Source organism: Triturus cristatus, chromosome 8 (assembly GCF_964204655.1).
Source record: "Triturus cristatus chromosome 8, aTriCri1.1, whole genome shotgun sequence".
In the NCBI taxonomy this organism is placed as follows: domain Eukaryota; kingdom Metazoa; phylum Chordata; class Amphibia; order Caudata; family Salamandridae; genus Triturus; species Triturus cristatus.
Window position 1 is genome coordinate 963,260,886 of NC_140591.1, and position 20,332 is coordinate 963,281,217.

A 20,332-nucleotide genomic window follows, 5' to 3' on the forward strand; every position below is an offset into this window, starting at 1 on the left:
CTCCCATTGCATTCTTCACCCCAGCAGCAAATCCTGTTTAGTGGTCCTTCACCAAAGGGAGAGGATGTAGGAGAGGATGTAGTCTAACAGCTAGGGCGGTCGACCTCAAATCTGGGAAACCGGGTTCAAGTCTTGGCAATGACGCTCAACATCTTGTGATTCTGGCCAAATCACTTAATCTCCCCGTGCCTAGCAAAAATGAATGTGTCAGTTTGTAACACAACTGATGCTCATGTAAAGCACTCTGATTCCTTCGGGTCAAGTTCGCGCTATGTAAAACTCCGGGAAAAAAGGGGTATCTGGCCTCGTGGAACTCTCGCTGGGTACAGCCTCCACCCTTGTCCTGCTGGAGATTTTGGACTTCCAAAAAAGAGACTAAGTCCAAACGTAGAAATCTTCTCTGTGACTTCATCCAGTGGCTCCCCGATGGCAACGCTCCCTCCTCAGACACTGCCTACATCCTTGCCCTACTTCTTCAAAAAATTTCTAAGTCTGAAAGTAAGCACCGGCCAGGCCCAATCCACTTTTTTTTATACGTCTCAGCACAGCATCGCAGAAGGCCATTTTTATTGTCCTCATTCCACGGACAATTTTTCATTGCATGTTTCCCTCCAAGTGAGAAACAAGCTTTCTTGTTTTGCTGATGATAGCCATTTAATGCAGCAAATAAGATGTAAAAATTGGATTAATTGAACACACTTGCCAGTTCATGTACCCCCTCCAAACTTTCTTTAAGCTTTTTGGGTCACATGCAACATCCATTTGACAAATGTAGTTGACATACTGAACCCATTCTATGGAGGATGGGGGTTCTGATGATATCCATTTTCTGCATTTTTCTCTTCGTGCTAATAGTACTGGAGCAGCATGAGCGTAGAGTCTTGATTTGTAGTGGGAAATTAGCTGAGGCTTTGGGAGCCTGTGCCAGAGCCACCGACTGATGTGACAAAGAGCACCGAGCACCAGGTAATTGGTCAGTAAATCTTTTTATATTTTTATTTTGAGTTGATTTAACTCACTGACACAACAATATAAGTAACAAGGGAACCCGATAAAGGTAGCTACGGACCACGGGTAAATTCGTATTTTTAAGAACAATGGTCCCTAGCGTAATCTTGATTAGGAACTAGTTCAACATAGACTTCAATGAGACCTATGTGTGTTCCTCCTGTGTCCAGCCGGACAGAGGAGCATTTAATCTTGGATTTCACACAATAATAAATTAGAATAGTGAAGACTGATGAAACAAGGGCACAATCCTGTACCAAGTTTTCAACAGAGAGAAAAGGGAAAGATCAAAAATAGAAGGAAATACAAAGAAATAACAGGCAAAAGGCTTTGGAGCGACCATGGGGGCTTACAATACAATAATCAACTTAAGTAAGCTCTGGCCAACAGCATCCACAATACATTTTCACAATGGATACAATGTGGAACTGTTATAGAAAGTCGACGTGACGTTTCGATCCCTAGCTGCTAGTATAGTGGGATCATCATCAGGACTAAAGAGTTTACAAACAATTGCCTGGTATAAATGCAAAGCCTGTGGAGGTTAATGAGGGAAGGAAGGGGAGAACAAGAAGGATAATCAGCATTTCGTTTGACAACATTCAAAAGAACAACAACACAACGTCATTTGTGTGCTCAGGAATAGTGCCTCATGTGACAAGTTGTGATGGAAGAGTAGCCAGATTCATGCGACGATGCGGCGAGTAGGTCGTGTGGTGGTCGTGGCAGTGATGGAGTGCGAGGCAACGGATAGTGATGGGCGGTCTTGCAGTAGAGGCGATTGGTTCCGCAATTATTAGTTGCTTGGAGAAGTGCCTGGTGCTGGGCAAGGCGTGAGGGTGATACATGACTGGAATCGACGAGTGCCTTTGCGAACGTGGAAGAAGAGTTGCCAGATTCATGCGACGATGCGACAAGTTGCGTGCAGAGCTATGTTCGCGGGGTGATTGTTGCAATGATGGAGTTCGCGGCAAGGATGGCAGGTAGTAGTGACAGGCGGTAGTGTAGTGGAACCGAGCGAATTCACGATAGTTAGTTGCCTGGCAAGGTGCCTAGTGCTGGGCAAGGAGTGGGATTGATAGTTACCTAGAATCGGCAAATGCAATTAAGCATGATGCGTCAAGGTTGAACCGCGGAGGGCGGTTGGATGCTCCTAGAAGTTGCTGTGGATGGAGAACGAAGAGCGTTAGGGGAGGGTATCCCCTTCAGAGGGTGTTTTAGAGGCAGTGTGCCGGGTTACCTGATTGGCTCTAGGGGGGAGTTCCAATCTGGGTATCAGCGGGAACGTCCGCGTGGAATGCGGGAGTAGGCAGCGGCGATCAATGAGCTGAAAATAAAGCTCGTATCAATAAGGGCTTACGGTGAGGAGCTAGTCTCAGGATAGTCAAGTGATGTGAGGGCATGCTTATTAGGGGAAGGTCTAAGGGGAACAATCGTTCTTCGCGCATTGGATTTAAGCACGTCTGGTATAGGGTCCGGGCGGCAGCTGCAATGGCTGTCCGTATTCAAAAAACGAGCTAAATGGAGAGGAAAGGCTCGTTAGTGGAAGGAAGTTGTGGCGGATAGCATAAGGAGCTGCTCGGGGTTGGGCGCTTACCTCGTATGAGTCTCGGTGGAACGATGGGAAGTCCGTGTCAGCCGGCAATGGGGACTGGGCTCAAGGATGCAAGTGTGGTTTAAGGCAACAAGGAATAGTGGAAGGGAAAATAGGACTGTGTCAATGGGGAACCGAGAAGGGTGTGAGTACGGGGGCCATTTTGGAGTGGGGAAAGAAAGAGGCCGTGTGAATCATTCACGGATAGAGTTAAAGTGATGAGCATACGTTAAAACGATGAGCATATGTTAAAACAATTCGTATATGACGGAGAAACAATTGCAGGAAAAACAAGGTGTATAAACATGATAAAAAACAGTATAAAATACATGATTAGGAACAAAACAGAAGTTGGATGACATGTTAGTAGTAGAGGAGAACAGGTCAACCACGTTAGTTTCGGCCATTCTAGGATCAGGCATGGGGGAGATATTCAAGGAAGAACAGTCTCTGTTTGTGAAAAGAAAGTTTTTAAAGGAGCGTTGTCCAATCCTCTGTCCTGTTCAGGCCTTTTCGAATTGAATCATAGGTGATGATTGATTTCAGTTCCTCTTTGTTTAGAATCTGGGCCATGTTACCTCCACGTTGTGGTAGTTTCAACACTTTCAGCACTGTCCAGCGAATATCATCTTCGTTATGATTGGCCTCTCCGAAGTGATCGACAAGGGGCGCATTTGGAGTCTTGCACTGGATTCGGCTTCTATGTTGGCAAATTCTCGTTTTTACTCTTTGTGTGGTTTGGCCGATATAAATCTTTAGGCATGGGCACATGATTAGGTAAATTACATTCGCTGTGTTGCAGTTGGAAAAGGAATTGCTTAATGAAGTGATGTTATTAAACGTGAAACTTTTTCCTTCCATTGTAAAAACACAAACATTGCAACCTCTACATTTGAAATGCCCTACAATGGGGGGAAGGCCCCAAGCACCATTAAGAGTGGAAGTGTTGACAGGAGAGGGTAGAGAAGCACGGATCAGATGATCCTTCAGATTTTTGTTCTTTTTAAACGCAAAAAGTGGTTTGTCCAATGTGAGAGTTCCTGCGTTCAAGATTGGCCAATGGTGGAGTATCATTTTCCTCAGTTTGTTTGAGACTGGAGAAAATGTTGTGACACAGGCTATTCTTTGTGTTTCTTTTTTGGGTTTGGGGGTCAACAGGATTTCTCTTGGACAATACCATGCACGTTTGGAAGCATTTTTCACGATTCTCTTAGGGTAGCCTCTCGCTTTCAATTTTAAGGAGAGGTAATTTGCTTCTCTGAAATAGTCAATTTTGCAAGAACAGTTTCTCCTTATTCTGAGGAATTGAGAGTAGGGCAATGAGTCCCTAAGGGCCCTAGGGTGGTTACTGGTGTAGTTCAGTAGAGTGTTGCGCTTGGTTGGTTTGCGGTACAGACGTCACCTTCAAAGTGGAAGATTGAAAGGTCTAAAAAGGCAATGGAATCTATGGCAGTCGTGATGGTGAACGAAAGGCCTGAACAGTTGTTGTTCATCCAATGTACAAAAGAAAGTAAAGACTCTGCGTTCTGTTTCCAGATTATGAAGATGTCGTCTATATATCTTCGCCAGAAGCAAATGCAAGGAAAGAAAGGGTTTGAGTCAGTAAGGATGACATTAGTTTCTAGTTGGTCCATGAACAGTATTGCTAGATTTGGGGCGAAAATTGCACCCATAGAGGTGCCTTTAATTTGTTGGTAGTAGGTATTGTCAAAAAGGAAGAAATTACGTGTGAGGCAAATTTCAAGGAGTTGTAAAATGAAAGTAGTTGGGACGGCGTGAGGACGTGGTCGTGAGTCAAGCGTCTTTTGTATTGCCAACAGGGCGGTTGTCTGTGGCATGTTGGTATATAATGACTCAACGTCCATAGTACATAGTGTTTCAGATGTAGGGTTGTAGGGATGATGTTCGATGAGATTGATCATTGCCATTGAGTCCCTGACATAGCATTGTGTATTTGGGACAAATTCTTTGATAAAGAAGTCTACATATGCACCTAGTGGTTCTAGGATTGAGCCGCAGGCTGAAACAATAGGACGGCCTGGGGGGTTGGTTGTGTTTTTGTGGATTTTGGGGAGTTTGTATATGACTGGGGTGCGTGGTATTTTCACATTCAGAAAATTGAATTCTTTTTTGGAAAGAAAACCGGCCTGGAGGCCTTCAATGGTTGTCTTATGAATTAATTCTTGGATCTCTTTAGTGGGATGTTTTGCCAGTGCCATATAGTGATCTTTATTATCCAACTGTCGTTGAATTTCGGCTATATAAGCAGTCTTTTCTTGAAGGACTATCCCGCCCCCTTTGTCTGCACTCTTAATGATTAGCGAGTCATTCGCTCTGAGCTGACCAATTGCCAGTTTTTCTTTCAATGTAATATTGAAAGGAATGAAATGCTTGTTGTTCTGAATAATGGAGAGATCTTTAAGGACCATTTTTTCGAAAGTGATTATTTCAGAAGGGATCATTCCTGCAGAAGGTAGGAAGGTAGATGGTGGTCGGAAGGGAGTGTTTTGAATTTGTTCTGGGGTGGGGTGTAGCTGGAAAAAGGCTTGGAGGCGAATGCGCCTAAAGAATCTAAGGAGTTCTGTGTGTAATTCCATAAAGTGCCACCCAACTTTATGGAATTACACACAGAACTCCTTAGGTTCTTTAGAATAGACAGCTTATATTGTTTGTATTTCCTTCTATTTTTGATCTTTCCCTTTTCTCTCTGTTGAAAACTTGGTACAGGATTGTGCCCTTGTTTCATCAGTCTTCACTATTCTAATTTATTATTGTGTGAAATCCAAGATTAAATGCTCCTCTGTCCGGCTGGACACAGGAGGAACACACATAGGTCTAATTGAAGTCTATGTTGAACTAGTCTTCCTAATCAAGATTACGCTAGGGACCATTGTTCTTAAAAATATTAACTCACTGACAGGCACTGTGAGAAAGTCACAGTGCCTTCAGCCTCAACTCCAGAGCTCTCAATCATGGCCGATTATAAACACTGTTTAAAACGGACCATAATTGAGAGCAGTGGCGGTGCGTCTAAGGGCACTGGTGGTTTTTTTTTTATCCGTGCCATTTAGTGGGTTAAATATTTGCCTTACCAGTTTTATTTGTCACTGGCCCCCACTGCTTGCAGCTGTTTTTTAATGTAATTATGTCTGGTTTAGTACCTAATTGCTTCATCAGCTCATATTCTATTTCCGTCATAGAAGTTAGAACTTTATCTCTTTTAGCTTCAATTAATGTATATATAGAGTTCCTGGATCTAACTGCCTTGCTCTTTCAAGCTCAAAGAGGTCCACTGTTCTCCCTAGATTCAAAGTGTTGCATAGTACTAGCTTTCCACCTGTCCTAAATCTTCTTTGCTATCCTGGCCTTCCACTCGCCTTGCATGCTCTCTAATTCTGATTGTAACATTATTAGTTTTCTGGGGTCGTTTACAGAGTGCGCCTGAATTTCTATTTCTTTCTCTTGATTGTTATCTGTCAGCTCCTCCTCCTGTCTACAACACTATAACCTGCGCCTGTGCGATTTTGCTTATTATTCCTCTGATACGGGCCTTGAATGTATCTCAGACCTCCAGACATCTGGCTGAACCCCTATTTAAGTAGAAAAAACCTCCTTAGTTGTATCAGTTAGTTCCCTGCAGAAATACTCTTTTAGCAATAAGACCCTGCTCAGCGTCCATCTCTTCCTTCCGATTCTATTGGGGAATTCCAGGCGTATAGCCACAGCAGTGTGATCGGACAGTAAAGCTGGAAGATGGGTGACTGACTCCACCATATTTATCATGTCTTCATTGAGGAGAAAATAGTCGATTCAGGAGTGACACCCATATTTTTTACTATAAAAAGTAAATTCTTTCTGTGTTCCAAACTTTCTATGCCAGATGATGATTACATTTAGATCCCTCTTCATGTCCTTTAACTTGTGGCCCATTTTAGGAGAAATGTTATAGTTGGATTTAAATGTCCTATCTTTCTCTTTATGTAAGATTATATTAAATCCCCCCCAGTGAATATGGGAATCTGGGTTTCTAATAAACTATGTTCCAACATTCGTAAACATGTTGGGTTGTCACAATTGAAACCGTAGTAAACAGCACATGACCAACTTAGATTACCTATCCCTACAGTAGCAGCGAGCCACCTTCCTGTACTATCTGTTTTATAATGTATTAGCCCGAATCCTGAGTGTTTCCTTATGAGTATGGCCACTCCTTTCATACTACCAAGTTTTTCTGAACTAACAATATTTTGTACCCAGCAGCATTTTCTAAAAAGAGTCCTGCAATCTGGTCTCTCTAGACGAGTTTCTTTCAATACTATAATCTGGATCCCATCATTCCTTGGATGTTCAAAAATTGCTTTCTGTTTTTTCCTTGATCTCAATCGTTTACATTTCGAGTAATAACTGTTATCTTGACCCCCCTAGTAGTAGCCATCTCTGGCCTCTCACTTTTACTCCTCTTATCCCTTCCGCAATGGACCTGAACCCTCACCCTATTAAACTGAAACTGATTTCCTAGCTAGTCCAGAGGTGAGTCCTAAGTATTTCTTCTTTTTTGTATATTTTCTCCCTGTATGCTCCCCACCCAACAGTGTCCCCCCTGAGGGACACTCCCTTCACTGCCTGTAGTCATTCCTGCCATTTGAGAGCTTTGAGCAGGGGATGACTACTCAATTCATGCTTATATCTATAATTAGACCATGAATGATCCATGATTTTAATTACAGAAACGTTCTGCAGAAGACAATTGCAGATGCTGAGAAGAGAGCTCTCCTCGTGATCTAGTAATGGGTAAATATATCTAGGGGCATGATTTATCTTAATTTTCAAGGTGTAGAGGTCCTTTATGCGTACTGTTTGTGCTATTGAGAGGTTGCTTCCTCTATCTATGTCTGATAAACATCCTATTACAAATCAATTAACAGCTAAAAACAGCAACGTATTACTCTGCTGACTTCAAAATACTATTGTATTCAACGTTTACTTTATTTCTTAAGTTCCAATGTTGATAACTTGATATTATTGGGTCAACAGTTTATTTGTGGAATATTTTATTTAACTGATCACAAGCGCATATTAATTTTACTTTTATCACCAATCACCGTTCACTGTGCTGCTTTTAGGAGCACCCATTTGTGAAGATTGACGGTATTTTTACTTTTGACAGCTATTAAAGTGCTGTAAAACTTTCTGAAACAGGTTTAATGTATCCTGTATTCTTGCTTTAAGCATGTAAAACTTCTCCTGAGAGAACCATTGTTGCTATTAAATTCTTAAACATCAAGCAGGTAACCAACCACTTGTCTCTTGGTGTGCAGTTCAAGTTTCTGGCAGAAGCTAGGATGCCTTGAGGTCTCGAGTACTTCAGAGAGTCTTCTTAAAACACAGGTTAGGGGTCTTCTTTCAGTGGGAGCTTCTTCTTCGGGTGGAGTCTCCTGAGGCCCAGGGATATCCAGAGGAGGTGGGGTTTGAGGTGCCAGATTTAACCTGTACACCAGATTGTGACTGGAGAAATTCTCCAACTAATTCTAGCAAAGTTTTCATAGTCCCAACCTCCTTTTGCAGCACTTAATATTTGACTTGCTGTAGAATTATCCAGGAACTAATGCTTTAATATTGCAGAACTCTTCTGCCTATAGACAGACATGTCTTCAGCTCCTTAACACTCCCCTATTTAGCTGAACTCTCCTCCTACCCGACAGGGACCAATCTGGTTCCCTTCCCCACTATGACTTGAGCCTTGCGATCTAGGAGTTTACTGGAAATGAAGAGAAGACCTCACTGGCATCTCCAACTCAAAAGAGGAAGTGATAATGTTGTTCTGTTCCCGTCCACTTCTAGAAAGCTAATCAGTGCTGTGTGATGAGCAGCTAACACCACCCTGTCCATTGGGGGCTCAGAAGTAGGTCATTGTCTTGTCTTCTGACACAAGTTGATAACGATCCCAGTCAAGGCTGTTTGTTCCAGGTCTGGAAGTGTTGCGAGTGGCAGAGCTGATTTTAAGCCACTTCTGGCTCATGCAGCCTAAAGCATATTTTTATAAAGTTAGTTGTCCACTCAAGTTATCAAAAAACTGATGTCACTATAAATCAGATCTTGAAAATTTATATTAATTTTATTTATGGATTTTTAGTCACAGATAACAACAGAAACCAAAAAAACATATATAGCACAGAGAAAAAATTAAATATACAAGAGAGAAAAAAAAAAGAAATAGAAAAAAGGAGAGGAGAATAACAGAACACTTGTAATTGGGGTTATCAATAATTCATGATAGAAGTATAGACAGAAAATAATAAGACAGTTAATCCCACTGAAGGCTTGACCAGACCCTTCCGAATTTCACCTTTGAACGTAGACCCCGAGCTTTAGCTACTGCCAGCTCCGTTTCATAAACCCCCCTCAGTAATAACCAAAAATCAATAATCTTGGGACACAGTGCGTCAATACAAACCCTAGCAATACACAGCCGAGCAGTGATGATAATGATTGAAACAAAAGAGATGGATAAATGGCCTGGGTCCGCTACCAGGCCCAAGACTATTTCTTTCTCAGTTAATTGAATCTCCTTGCAGGCCAACCTACTCAGCACACATGTAACATCATACCCGAACGTAGTTAGTCGAGGACACGTAACAAACATTTGTCTGAGATCAGCAGCATATTCATTACATTTAGGGCAGTATGACTTTGATGAGACCTGCAAGGTAGCCCATTTCGAAATGACCTGCGGGGTATAGTATAACATAAACATAGTGCGATGTTGTTGCAACTTTAAATTGATTGAAGTAACAGCAGAGTTAATTATGGCCATTGAGTCAGCGACTTCTTCTATATTGATGTCCGTTGAGAACATACGATTAAGTTTAGCCACGATCTGCGGTCCGTCACTTCCACTTACAGACCGAAAACTCTGGTATATTTTCCCAATCTGACCCCGGCCAGAAGTCTTAAAGATAGCCCGCAGTAACTCTGAAGTACAAGGGAGGGCAGATAAGCCCTTCCCTTGTACAAAATAATCCCTGACTTGCAGGTACTTAAAAAAGGAATTGTCGGATACCCCAAATTCCTCTATTAAAGATGAGAATGACCTAAAACCAGATTCATCGTACAACTGCCCTAACAGTGTTATTCCACACTGTTGCCACAGCCTGCATACCGAGTCCGAAAATATGCCCGGAAACCTAGGATTGTCCCACAAAACAATAAATTCATGTAGATCTGGTATGACGAAATTTTTCCCGCTATCTTACCAGATACGGTAGATGTGTCTAACTATCTTGAAACGGACTCTCTTGAAGTAGTTAGGGTCCAAAATGTAGTGTAGGAGGAACCCAGTGTTTAGACCATATGCGAGCTGGTACGCAAGCCATGTTTTGACCACATTAGGTCCCAAAAGTAAGCTCTGAATACGATTCAGAAAGGCTGACCAAAAATAAGTTTTAAAATCAGGGAGAAGGAAGCCACCTTGCTCGTATGTCAGCTTTATATATTTAAGGGCTCTTCTGGATTTTCGAAAGCCCCAAATAAAACTTCTAATAGCAGAATCAAGCCGTTTAAAAAAAGACATTGGAACTCGTAAAGGAATAGAGCGGAACAAATAAAGAAATTTGGGCAAGATGTTCATTTTCACTATATTACATCTCCCAATGATAGTTAAAGGCAGTCTATGCCACCTACGAAGGTCAGCTAAGATTTTTTTAAGCAGTGGCTCATAATTCATGGCCATAAAGTCCTTGGTGCGACCACTAATACGAACACCAAGATAAATAGCAGAGGTAGTTGAACCTAGATGAGGTATTGTGAGTGTAGGCACATAGTTAAGGATAGACTGCGTTTTATATATATTGAGCTTATAACCAGAAAAGGAACCAAAAAGTTGTGCCTCATGTGTTAGTATGGCTATGGCCAATTCAGGCCTGATAGTAAATACGGCGATATCGTCAGCATAAGCTGTGACTTTTAGCGTCATACCGTTAAGTGACACTGGCAATATAAAAGTATTTTGAAGGAGATGTCCGATGAAAGGCTCAAAATAAAGAGCAAATAGTAAGGGGGAAAGCGGGCACCCCTGACGCGTACCCCACTGGATACTAACAGGACTAGATGTACAGCCATTAGGTTTGATGACAGCAGACGGATTGTGGTAGAGTCGCTGGACCGCCGAGACAAACCTCCGACCGAGGCCTAGAGAGAGCATAGTACACCAGAGAAACTCCCAAGCCACTCGGTCAAAGGCCTTCTCGGTGTCCAGCATTAACATGCCGATCCGGTGACCCAGGTGACCAGCAATATCAAAAGCTGCAAAGGCGGTATTTATATGAGTTACCATGTCTCTTCCAGGGACGAAGCCGTGCTGTTCTTCTGAGACCAATAGGTGTATAAGTGGGGCAAGACGAGAGGCGAGGAGCTTAGAGAATATTTTCGCATCCGTGTTGATAAGAGAAATCGGTCGATATGACCCTAAGTCTTTTACCCATTTGCCCTTTTTAGGGAAAACCACAATGTTAGTTCTATTCCATGAAGAAGGCGCCTCCCCTCCTTGTAGTATGTCATTAATCAGCTCAAGAAGAACTGGCATCAGCAGATCCCTGAAAGTTTTATAGAACTCGAGCGGGATAGTGTCCTCGTCCGCCGCCTTGCCGCTGGGCTAAGTCCTGATTGCTACATTCAATTCCTCCAGGTCAACAATGTTCTCTGAGCTCGAAGTTTGAGATACATCCAGAGAGGGTAACGCGCTTTCTCGTAAATAATTCATGGCCACCTGCTGATTATAGCTACCAGATTCCTTATATAAGCTAGCATAGAAAATCTTAAATTGCTCGGCTATATCCTCAGACTTCATATAAGTGACACCATCTACCCCATCAATAGTCTTAATGTGTAATTTAGCCTTTTGATCAGCAAGTTGGTGAGCCAGTACCCTTCCCACCCTTTCCCCGTACTCGTACTGCAGAGATCTAAATTTAAGAAAATTGTTGCCGACTCTATCCTTCAACCCTCTACTGAGTTTTGCTCTGACTTCAATGATTTGGGCGTAAATGAGTGACTCACTAGTATATTTGAAGGCGATTGCCCGGGCATGTTACTGCTCTAATTGGATATACTGCCGATGTTCGTTACCCAGCTGAATACTATTGAATCTATTTTGCCTGACGATAAACTGAACAGTAGCCCCTCTCACACAAGCTTTTAAACAATCCCATACCAACGCAAAGGAAGAAGTGTAACGATTGTTAGCAATATAATCCTTGTGGGCCAGATACATGTAATCGATAAAAGCAGAATTATTTAGAAGATGCCGAGGAAATGAAAATTCCCTGACTTAACCTTGTCTAGATGAGCCGAGATATACAGAGAGCATAATAGGATTATGGTCCGAGGTTACTTTTGGACATACGACCATAAATGCATTGACCAAGAGCCTGTCGTTAGTAAAAATCATGTCGATCCTAGAATATTGTTTATGGGGATGAGAAAAAAAAGTAAACCCAGAACTTGTAGGAAACAATGTTCTCCAAGCATCATCCAGTTGATGGACATGTAGTAGATCTCGTAAGGCAGCCCTGACCCGGACCATTCTAGCTCTTACAAGCGTATTTGTGGTATCAATTTTATTATCTAAAATGCAATTAAAGTCTCCCATTACAATAAGATCACCAACCCAATCCAAAAGTTCAGAATTCAAATAAGAGATAACCTCAGGACAGTCCATATTAGGGCCGTAGACCATGCATACTGTAACCTTCTTACCAAAAATAGAGAGTTGCGCAATTGCCCACCTACCCCGGCTATCAGCAAGAGTTCATAATATAACAATTTTAGAAGATTTATCCTTTAATAGGGCGACCCCCCCTTATAGAGACCGTCTGTGAAGTACAGACAATCAAGTCAAAACCAAGCTGTTTGAAAGAGTTTCTATCTTTATAGGACAAATGGGTTTCCGCCAGTCCGACTATTTGAGGCTTGAATCCTTTGAGCTCTTCAGCCACCAATCGCCTTTTACTGGCCAGATTCAGCCCACAGACATTCCAACTCATAAATTTGACTCGAGACATTCCCAACATTTAAAAAAAATACTAAATCATTTCTCCTCCTCACATTTCTCATTTTAATTTCAAATATTTCCTGTGCTACTTTAACAATGCTATGACTATTTAACCCCACCAAACCCCCATCCCCCTTAGACCAACCACGACCCCCCCACCCTGTTTCTTAAGAAGAAGGAACGCTGAAGGACGCGCGCCAGCCCTCTCCGGGGGATCGGGATGCCTGCCACGATGCCTCTCCGTCCATGACGGTGATCTTAATACATGGCCAGCAACATAAAAATTAACTACGGGTGAGAATACTGAATCCAACACTGTTGCAGCCTAAAACGAGGACGTCAGCTACAACAGTCACTCACGGACACTTATGGTTTTTCAAACGCCGTGCGCCCATTTCCTCTTCCTCCAGTCGGCAAAACTGACGGATGTGCCGGCTCACTCATGTCAGCTGTGTGGTTCACGGCGCTCGCGCAGTGAGATGGTTCACAGCTAGGAGGTCGCTCAGAGCATTTGTTCAGCTCCCGCCTCTCGATTTTCGTGCTCCTAGGCTTGTTGGCGGTAATTCTGCTGGCGTTTGGGTGATCTGGGGCAGGAGCGGAAGCGCTGGTTGTGAAAGGCGGACGCCGGAATCCAAAATCCTATCAAGGGAGCAGCTGGGAGTCATGGCCCCCCCACGGACGACTCGTCTAGGGCGAATTGAGGCTCAAGCAGAAAGCGATGGCCATTCTGTAGCAGTGGATCGCCTGGAAGGCCAGACTGTTTTCGAGACTGATTTAAGTGTTGATAATGTAATAATGCCCCGGAGAGCTTTACAAGGTAATAACGCTCCAGTCAGTCCAATAGATCCTCAGGTGGGGAAGCCTATTCTAAAGCTCTTGCGCTCAGGGAAAGTTACAGCGCTTCTTCGGTCCTGTGGTTCCGATTCTGTTGCCCCCCCACCCAGATGGCTGAAGTCCTTAATGCAGCAGTCAATGAGGGCTGGGGGGGTACGGAGGAATCAATGAATACTTTAAGAATGGAGTCTCCTTCTGCGGGGGTGAGCTCAGTGGACTCAGTTCCTTCTGATCCTCTTCCACTTGATGATGAAGTCGGATTTATCTCTCCAGTCCCAGGATGCACCCCCCAAACTGAGGGTCTAAATACCGTAGGTTGTGAGCATTCCAATGGAATTGTGCAGGAGGCTAGTCCATGTAGTGACTATAATTACCTGACAGATAACACTTGTAATGTAACCGGGGGTAACAAGGAGCAGGTGAATTTACTCATGGAATCTGGGAAGGATTTGCTTTCCGTTGCAAATCCTGGTTCATCTGGACATGGTGGTGCTAACACTAGGATCAGTAACAATGCTGTGCATGGCCCAGGGGGTAATACCCCGAAAAATAAGGGCTCCAAATCAAGCCGGTCTGGTAAAGGCGGTAGAGGTCGAGGTGGTACTGGAAATAGGGCTCAAATCACCGATGTACTTGGTTGATTGAAGGGTGCCAGCTCCTGTAAGGCTGGTCCAGGGGTAAGCCGCTACGTAAATGGGTGTCATCAGGACGAAGTGAGTAACATTGTCTCTAGATTATCCAACTCAGGCTTACAGGGGCATATGTCGGCCCCCTCTCCATTGAATAGTTCAGTTCCGCCAGCTAACCTGTTGGTGTCTACGGCCGGTCTTACCTTACCCGCGCTTTCACTATCTAATAACTATACCATGGCTATCACTACTACACACACCATGGACTATGTACAAGCTTCAGTCGAGGGCCATCACACTGATCATGGCCAAAACGTTGCTGACAGTGTGCTCCACCACTCTAAGGGTTCAACACCAGCTGAGCCTAACATTCTACCCGCTGTATCTGATTCTCTCGCCTCTCCCTCCCCCTATGGTCCTCAGGTCATTGTAGAAACTCTGTTGTCATACTTCAGAGCAGAATCATCTGGACGGAAGGCATGGTGGGGGTGATGAGCCCTCTCTCTTTAATATCTTGCAGGCTCTAAATACCCAGAGAGCGGAAGCACAAGCATATTATCAACAGGCAAGGGCGGACTGTATTGAAATTAAAAAGGCTCTATCTGAGGTCACTACCAAGGTTCATCATTTAACAGTGGACGTTACTGAGCTGCAACATCGAGTGGCAGACATGGAGGAAGTCAATACTCAAACTATCAAGTTAGTAACCACGCAGGAGTCACAGCTGGTCTCTATGCAGCTAAAGATCGACGATCTTGAAAATAGACAGCGGCGACATAACCTGAGGATTTTTGGGGTACCGGAAGGGAGGGAAGGCTCTGACCCTCGTGCATTTGTTGTGGACTTATTACAGAAATCTTTCCCGGACTTGGGGGATTGGGATATGGACAAGCAGGTTCAAAGAGCACATCGCCTCCCATTATTCCTATCATCAAACTCTCAAGCCAAAACAAAAATTCTCTAGGCCCATTCTGGTATTTTTGGGTAACTTTCTACTCCACCAGGCTATTTTCTTTAAAGCCCGACCAACGGCTCCTGTCCAAGTTGACTCTATGTCAATCTTTGTGAGATCTGATTTGTGTAAATCATCTATGGAAAAAAGATGGCAGTTTCGTCAGTTTATGGACTCATTTAAGTCTGTTTGCTCTCAGGTCTTTCTGCAGGAGCCTGCCCGGCTCAAAGTGATTAAAGATGGTCGCTCATACTTTTTCTTAAGTGAACAGGAGGCTAAAAAAGCGCTTGCCAATTGGCAAATCACTCCTAATCCTTGAATATTATAATGTAATGTCTCTCTTGATGTTTTTGTTCTCTCTTTTTTTTTTTTCTCTCGATCTCTTGTTAGCACAGGGGGTTGGAAATGCCACTCGGTGGCACTTATGTAAAGAGGAAAATGTATTGCGTGGATTTGGATGGTGGGGGTAGAGTTTGCAGGCATGGCGGTGGATTCTGGGGGGGGTGGTCGTGGAGTCCTTCATTTGCTGTCGGGTCAGGACAGCTTCAAGGGGGATGATTCCTTTCTTCAGATCTTGAAAATTAAGTGAAAAGTAACTTTGAATGACTTTTGTAGCATTTTCCCAGGAAGAGGTGCAGAATCCTGTATGCAATTCACACCGGTGCCTGTGCAATGGAAAATAACTAAATAACTTTTAGAGCTCCAGTTACTCATAGGATACACATTTTGAATATAGAATTTGCCACATCTTTATATGTTAGGTACTCTGCCTTATGGGCTTACAAGGCACACTTTAGAGGTGACCTATTAATGTATATAAATTGGCTTTTGTACATTTAAAATGCACTTTTTTTTTGCAATGTGTGACTGCGATACCTTGAAACTGAGGCCCAACTGTAGCATAGTGATTGTTCTGGCAGTCATATATGTTTGTCATATATGTGGGGGGAGTAAATACACACTGTAGCACATGCATAACATTTTACTCCCATGAAACAGGTGCATTCTCTGGACCTTCTTCTATGGCCTTACAAGAAAATGAAATACAAAGATTAGGTGAAATCAATTTTGCCAATACCATTTTAGGTCCAGAGCACATGCACTGTGGCACTGAATAGCAGTGTAACAGTGTACACAGTCCTAATATCTGCAAAAGTATGTTATAGAAAAGCATGAAGTATCCATATTGATTTTGCAGAATATGCAAATTTACTACAGCTCTCATATAGACTTCCAGTGTACAGTATGCAAGGGTTTATTGGGAGTTCATCCCAGACTGCAGTAACCACAGAGTATTTATTGTAATTAACCATTATTCACATACATTTTGAATACTGAGCGATGAAGTAGCAATTGGTAACAGGCCAGTGTATTTTAAAAAAAGAAAGAACATTTCAAGTATATTCTGGGCACATGCGTTTGCCTGCTGTATGCGTTCCTGTGGTGCACATCTACAGATGTGTACACACATATGCCCTTGATAAATGAATATTTTTTGCTGCACAACGCACATGAAAGAAAGAAAGATTTCTGAATCCAAAAAAATATATCTGTTTTCCGGTGTTTTGTAGTCTCCATCTTAGTGAGGTCTTCAATTGCTATTACTGATTTTGACAACAATTCTGCTGACAAAACACAGCTGCATCAGGTTTTGGTTTGTCAGAATGTGAAAAATAACCTCCACAACATCAACATGCGGTATTTTCTATGCCAACAACATACTGCAATAAAAATAATGCTTATCTGCTATTACTATAACTGACATCACTTCAGATTTTTAGCTCAAGTTTTAGCATGGGGGTGCAAAAAAGTAAACAATGTGCCAAAAATAAGTGCAAAAAAACTGTTTAGGCATTTTAAGTGCAATTTATTATATCAAGGTGTAAATGGTTGTAAAATTGTACCTGATACTAGACACAATGATGTTGATGCTAGGGTGTTGTTAGTCCAATCTTTACACAGAAAATTGAATTACTGAATGTATGATCCATGTAAAGTTGACAAATTAATAATTATTGTGTAATATGAGCATGATTTGATGCTCATGGTTTCAAAGTTGTAGTTTTTGTGATAAAGAGCTTGATCACGTCAAAGCAACTGACAAATATGTGCTGTGAGAAATGACCATCTCTTGAATACTGTACCCCCATTTTTATTGCCTTGACTGTTTATGCTGACTCTATAAACGATGTACTTTACTATGCTAACCCTTTGTTGTTCCCCGTTCAGGAAGGCACCAATCTCAGTGGGAGATAAGCTACCCCATGGTTTAGAGTAATGACAGAGAAGGGGTTGCTCAGTAGTTTGGTCACATCTCTGTGGTTGTCACAGGCTCTGCTCAAGGGGAGAAGGGTTTTGCAATCTTGGATTTAGGCAGAGAGAGGCTTTTTTTGGATTGTTTTCAGTAGGGCTGATGAGGAAAATGCAAAGGTGGGTGAGTTGCTCCTTGGAAATGTTACCCTAATGATTAAGGAGAGGCCAGGGGTCACTCCTACCCACAGGCTGCTTCCAAGTATAAATGTGGCACCCACTGTGCCACCCCAAAAGGTTCTGGACCTGTGGAACAACTGAAGAGGACTGACCCTGCTGTCTGTGATCTAGAACACTGGACCTGCTCTCCCTTTTGTACCTAGGACAAAGAGGTGGCCCCCAGGGTCATAAAGCTGACTGCTATTCTAGCTACAGGGACACAACATGTACAAGATTCCTTTCCTGCAACTGCCCAGCAGACCATTTCCAACTGGACCTGCTTTAGACCCTGCTGCTGGCCTCTGCTGGAGTGAAATTTGACCACCAAGAAGTGCTGTCCCCAAAGTCCTGGACTCTTGGCTGGTATTAAGGTGTACTCAACCTAACATTTCGTGAAACCTGGGGCTTTGAATCATTTTAGTTCCAATGACGTCTGGAAGTGCAGGACCAACTTGCCAAGCCAATCTGAAAAAGGTGGGTTGCTACTAGGCCAAAGATGCTGGTTGCTCCTGCTCTGAGCTTTTCCACTTCAGCAAATTTGATTCAGCAGGAGCTCTTGGAGAAGGTATCCTGCTTTGTGAGGCTTTTTTTCAGCTACAGTCTGCAGCCTTGCCCCGCTTAAAGAATCAGAGTTCCAAAAATGTGACTGAATCTAAGGGTGGAAATCTTCCCCGGATGAAGGAGCGAAAAGTATCAAGCTGGCAAAGGACGTTATATGGGCATGAAATTCTAATTTCTCCTGCACAGAGCTTTCCCATCAAAACCCTACAGCTTCACCAATACATTGTTCAGAGGCTTTCTGACGAAGCGGAGCCCTCTTTGGGCACAGCCTGCTGCCTTGCCCCACTGAGGATTTTTGACTTCCATTTGAGAGACAAAGTCTGAAGGTAAAACCTTCGACTGAGTCGAATCTGGTTGCTGTATCTGACCTGTTCTTCATAGCAGTTTGCCTTAACTTTCTCGTAGGTAACCATCAAGCACAGCCTGATAGCCGTGGTTGGTGCATAATGCTTTTTGGCCTAATGTTTCTACTAAAACTTTTAAATTGTACAACTCCAGTTTTCGTCATTGGATTTTTGTCATTTTGGTGTCATCCTATTTATTGAAATGTACCTGATTTTTTTTTTATTGGTTCGGGATTTTTCTGTGTGTTGTGTTTTGACTTTATTACCGTTTTGGGACTGCAGAAATACTTTACACATTGCCTCTAAGTTAAACCTGTCTGCTGTGCCATAGCAACTAGGGGATTGACATCATGCTAATTTAGGGACTTTAAGGGTTCGCCCTGACAAGGATTGTGCTTATTACTTGAGGTCGGTATTCACCCTCCACAACTAATACCCCGATTATTATCTTACATATGCCCATTTAACAGAATAAATATTTTGGCTTTAAGAGAGGATTGGGGTTTGGGTTCTCTTTAGAAATGAAAAGACGCAAAATGTAATGATCTAAAAATAGACACCAGGTACAAACAGCACAGACATAACATGTTAAGGTTTTGTGACCTGATGCATAATTATAGCGTTCCACTTCATCAGTGAGTAGGATAGTAATGCCAATGCTTTCCACATTTTGCATTACCAAGCTGCTCTAAATTAGCACTAACTTCTAATTTTGAGTTTACCACATTTCAGGACAGAGTGGGCCTGGACTCCTTGATTGCACACTTCTCTCCCAACCCGCAGGCCAGAATTATTAGACATGGAGACCACTGCCAAATCTAAGGCCTGTGACACCTTTCACAACAGGTCGAAGAACAGTTGCAAGGTGCTTCTCCACTGGGTGTGTGATTTGTGTATCCGGGTTGGGCTGGGTGAGCTAGCATGCCACGCGCATACTGTTTAACCATTATAATATACTTGAACTTCCATGATTAAAATTTAATAGTCAATTTGTGAGAGTCATGTATCAAACGTCATGACAGAAAACGATAAGCAACATACATTTTGATATCGAAAAATAATATGAACATGTTGCTAGAAATTGTTATTTAAGTTACGAGTCCAGCAGCTTTATGCAATAGAAAACAAACCTCATATAGTAAAGGTAATATTCAGTAAAAGATTAAAGCACAGTGACTGGAAAATAACATATTTCAGCTACAGTTGCGATGGTCAAAGTTACCAATTAAAGTCAGGACGTTCAGACAAGCTATACAGTTGAATGAAATTCGTTATTTTGTCAGCGAATCTCTCGAGGGATGTATATATTTTTATTTACCTTTGTTCCTTTTTTTAGATTTGTGCTGCAGTGAAGATTGCTGAAACGTCTGCAAGAAACAAGAAAGGAAAATAAACAAATACTTAGTAATAGTTGTATATCTTCTAGTACTCTCATTACTTCTCTTTGGGTCTAATGTATCAAAATGCCATGGCACACTTGAATGTGTTCTACACGCCAGCAAAGAGATACACGGTTATAAAATAAAGAGCCTTGTAATAGGAAATATAGAACATGAGGATCTGCAATATTTGTATAAAACCTGTATCGGATTTTCATAATACAGACATTTTAGGACACCATTCGTAACCTGCAACAAGAAAAGTATATTACTAATGTTGTGTTACAGTTCAGTTGTGATTCACTCAACAGAATTATAAATATAGTTTTACAACCAGATTTATGCCTAGCTTTTTAGTTCCATTGCAATGAGACAGATTTACATCAGCAGGTTTCACATTATAACCCACAAGCACATTTGAAGGTGACTTATTAAATTATGTTTACACAAAAAATGACCAAATTATTAGGGGTGGGCGGAATTTGCAAAAGTGACTTTCGCAAATTATCGCAAA

The 20,332-nt window shown here is 42.4% G+C and overlaps 1 protein-coding gene across 5 annotated transcripts in view; it reads right to left on the reverse strand.

Moving 5' to 3' along the window:
* The window catches only part of CNKSR2 (connector enhancer of kinase suppressor of Ras 2), a 1,692,689-nt gene that overhangs the window by 451,159 nt on the left and 1,221,198 nt on the right, over positions 1-20,332 (reverse strand). For all 5 annotated transcript variants that reach the window (XM_085622481.1, XM_085622480.1, XM_085622479.1 and 2 more), the window contains one exon: positions 19,758-19,806. In XM_085622481.1, coding sequence (XP_085478607.1) covers positions 19,758-19,806 — 49 coding nt within the window. The remainder of the gene's footprint in view (positions 1-19,757; positions 19,807-20,332) is intronic.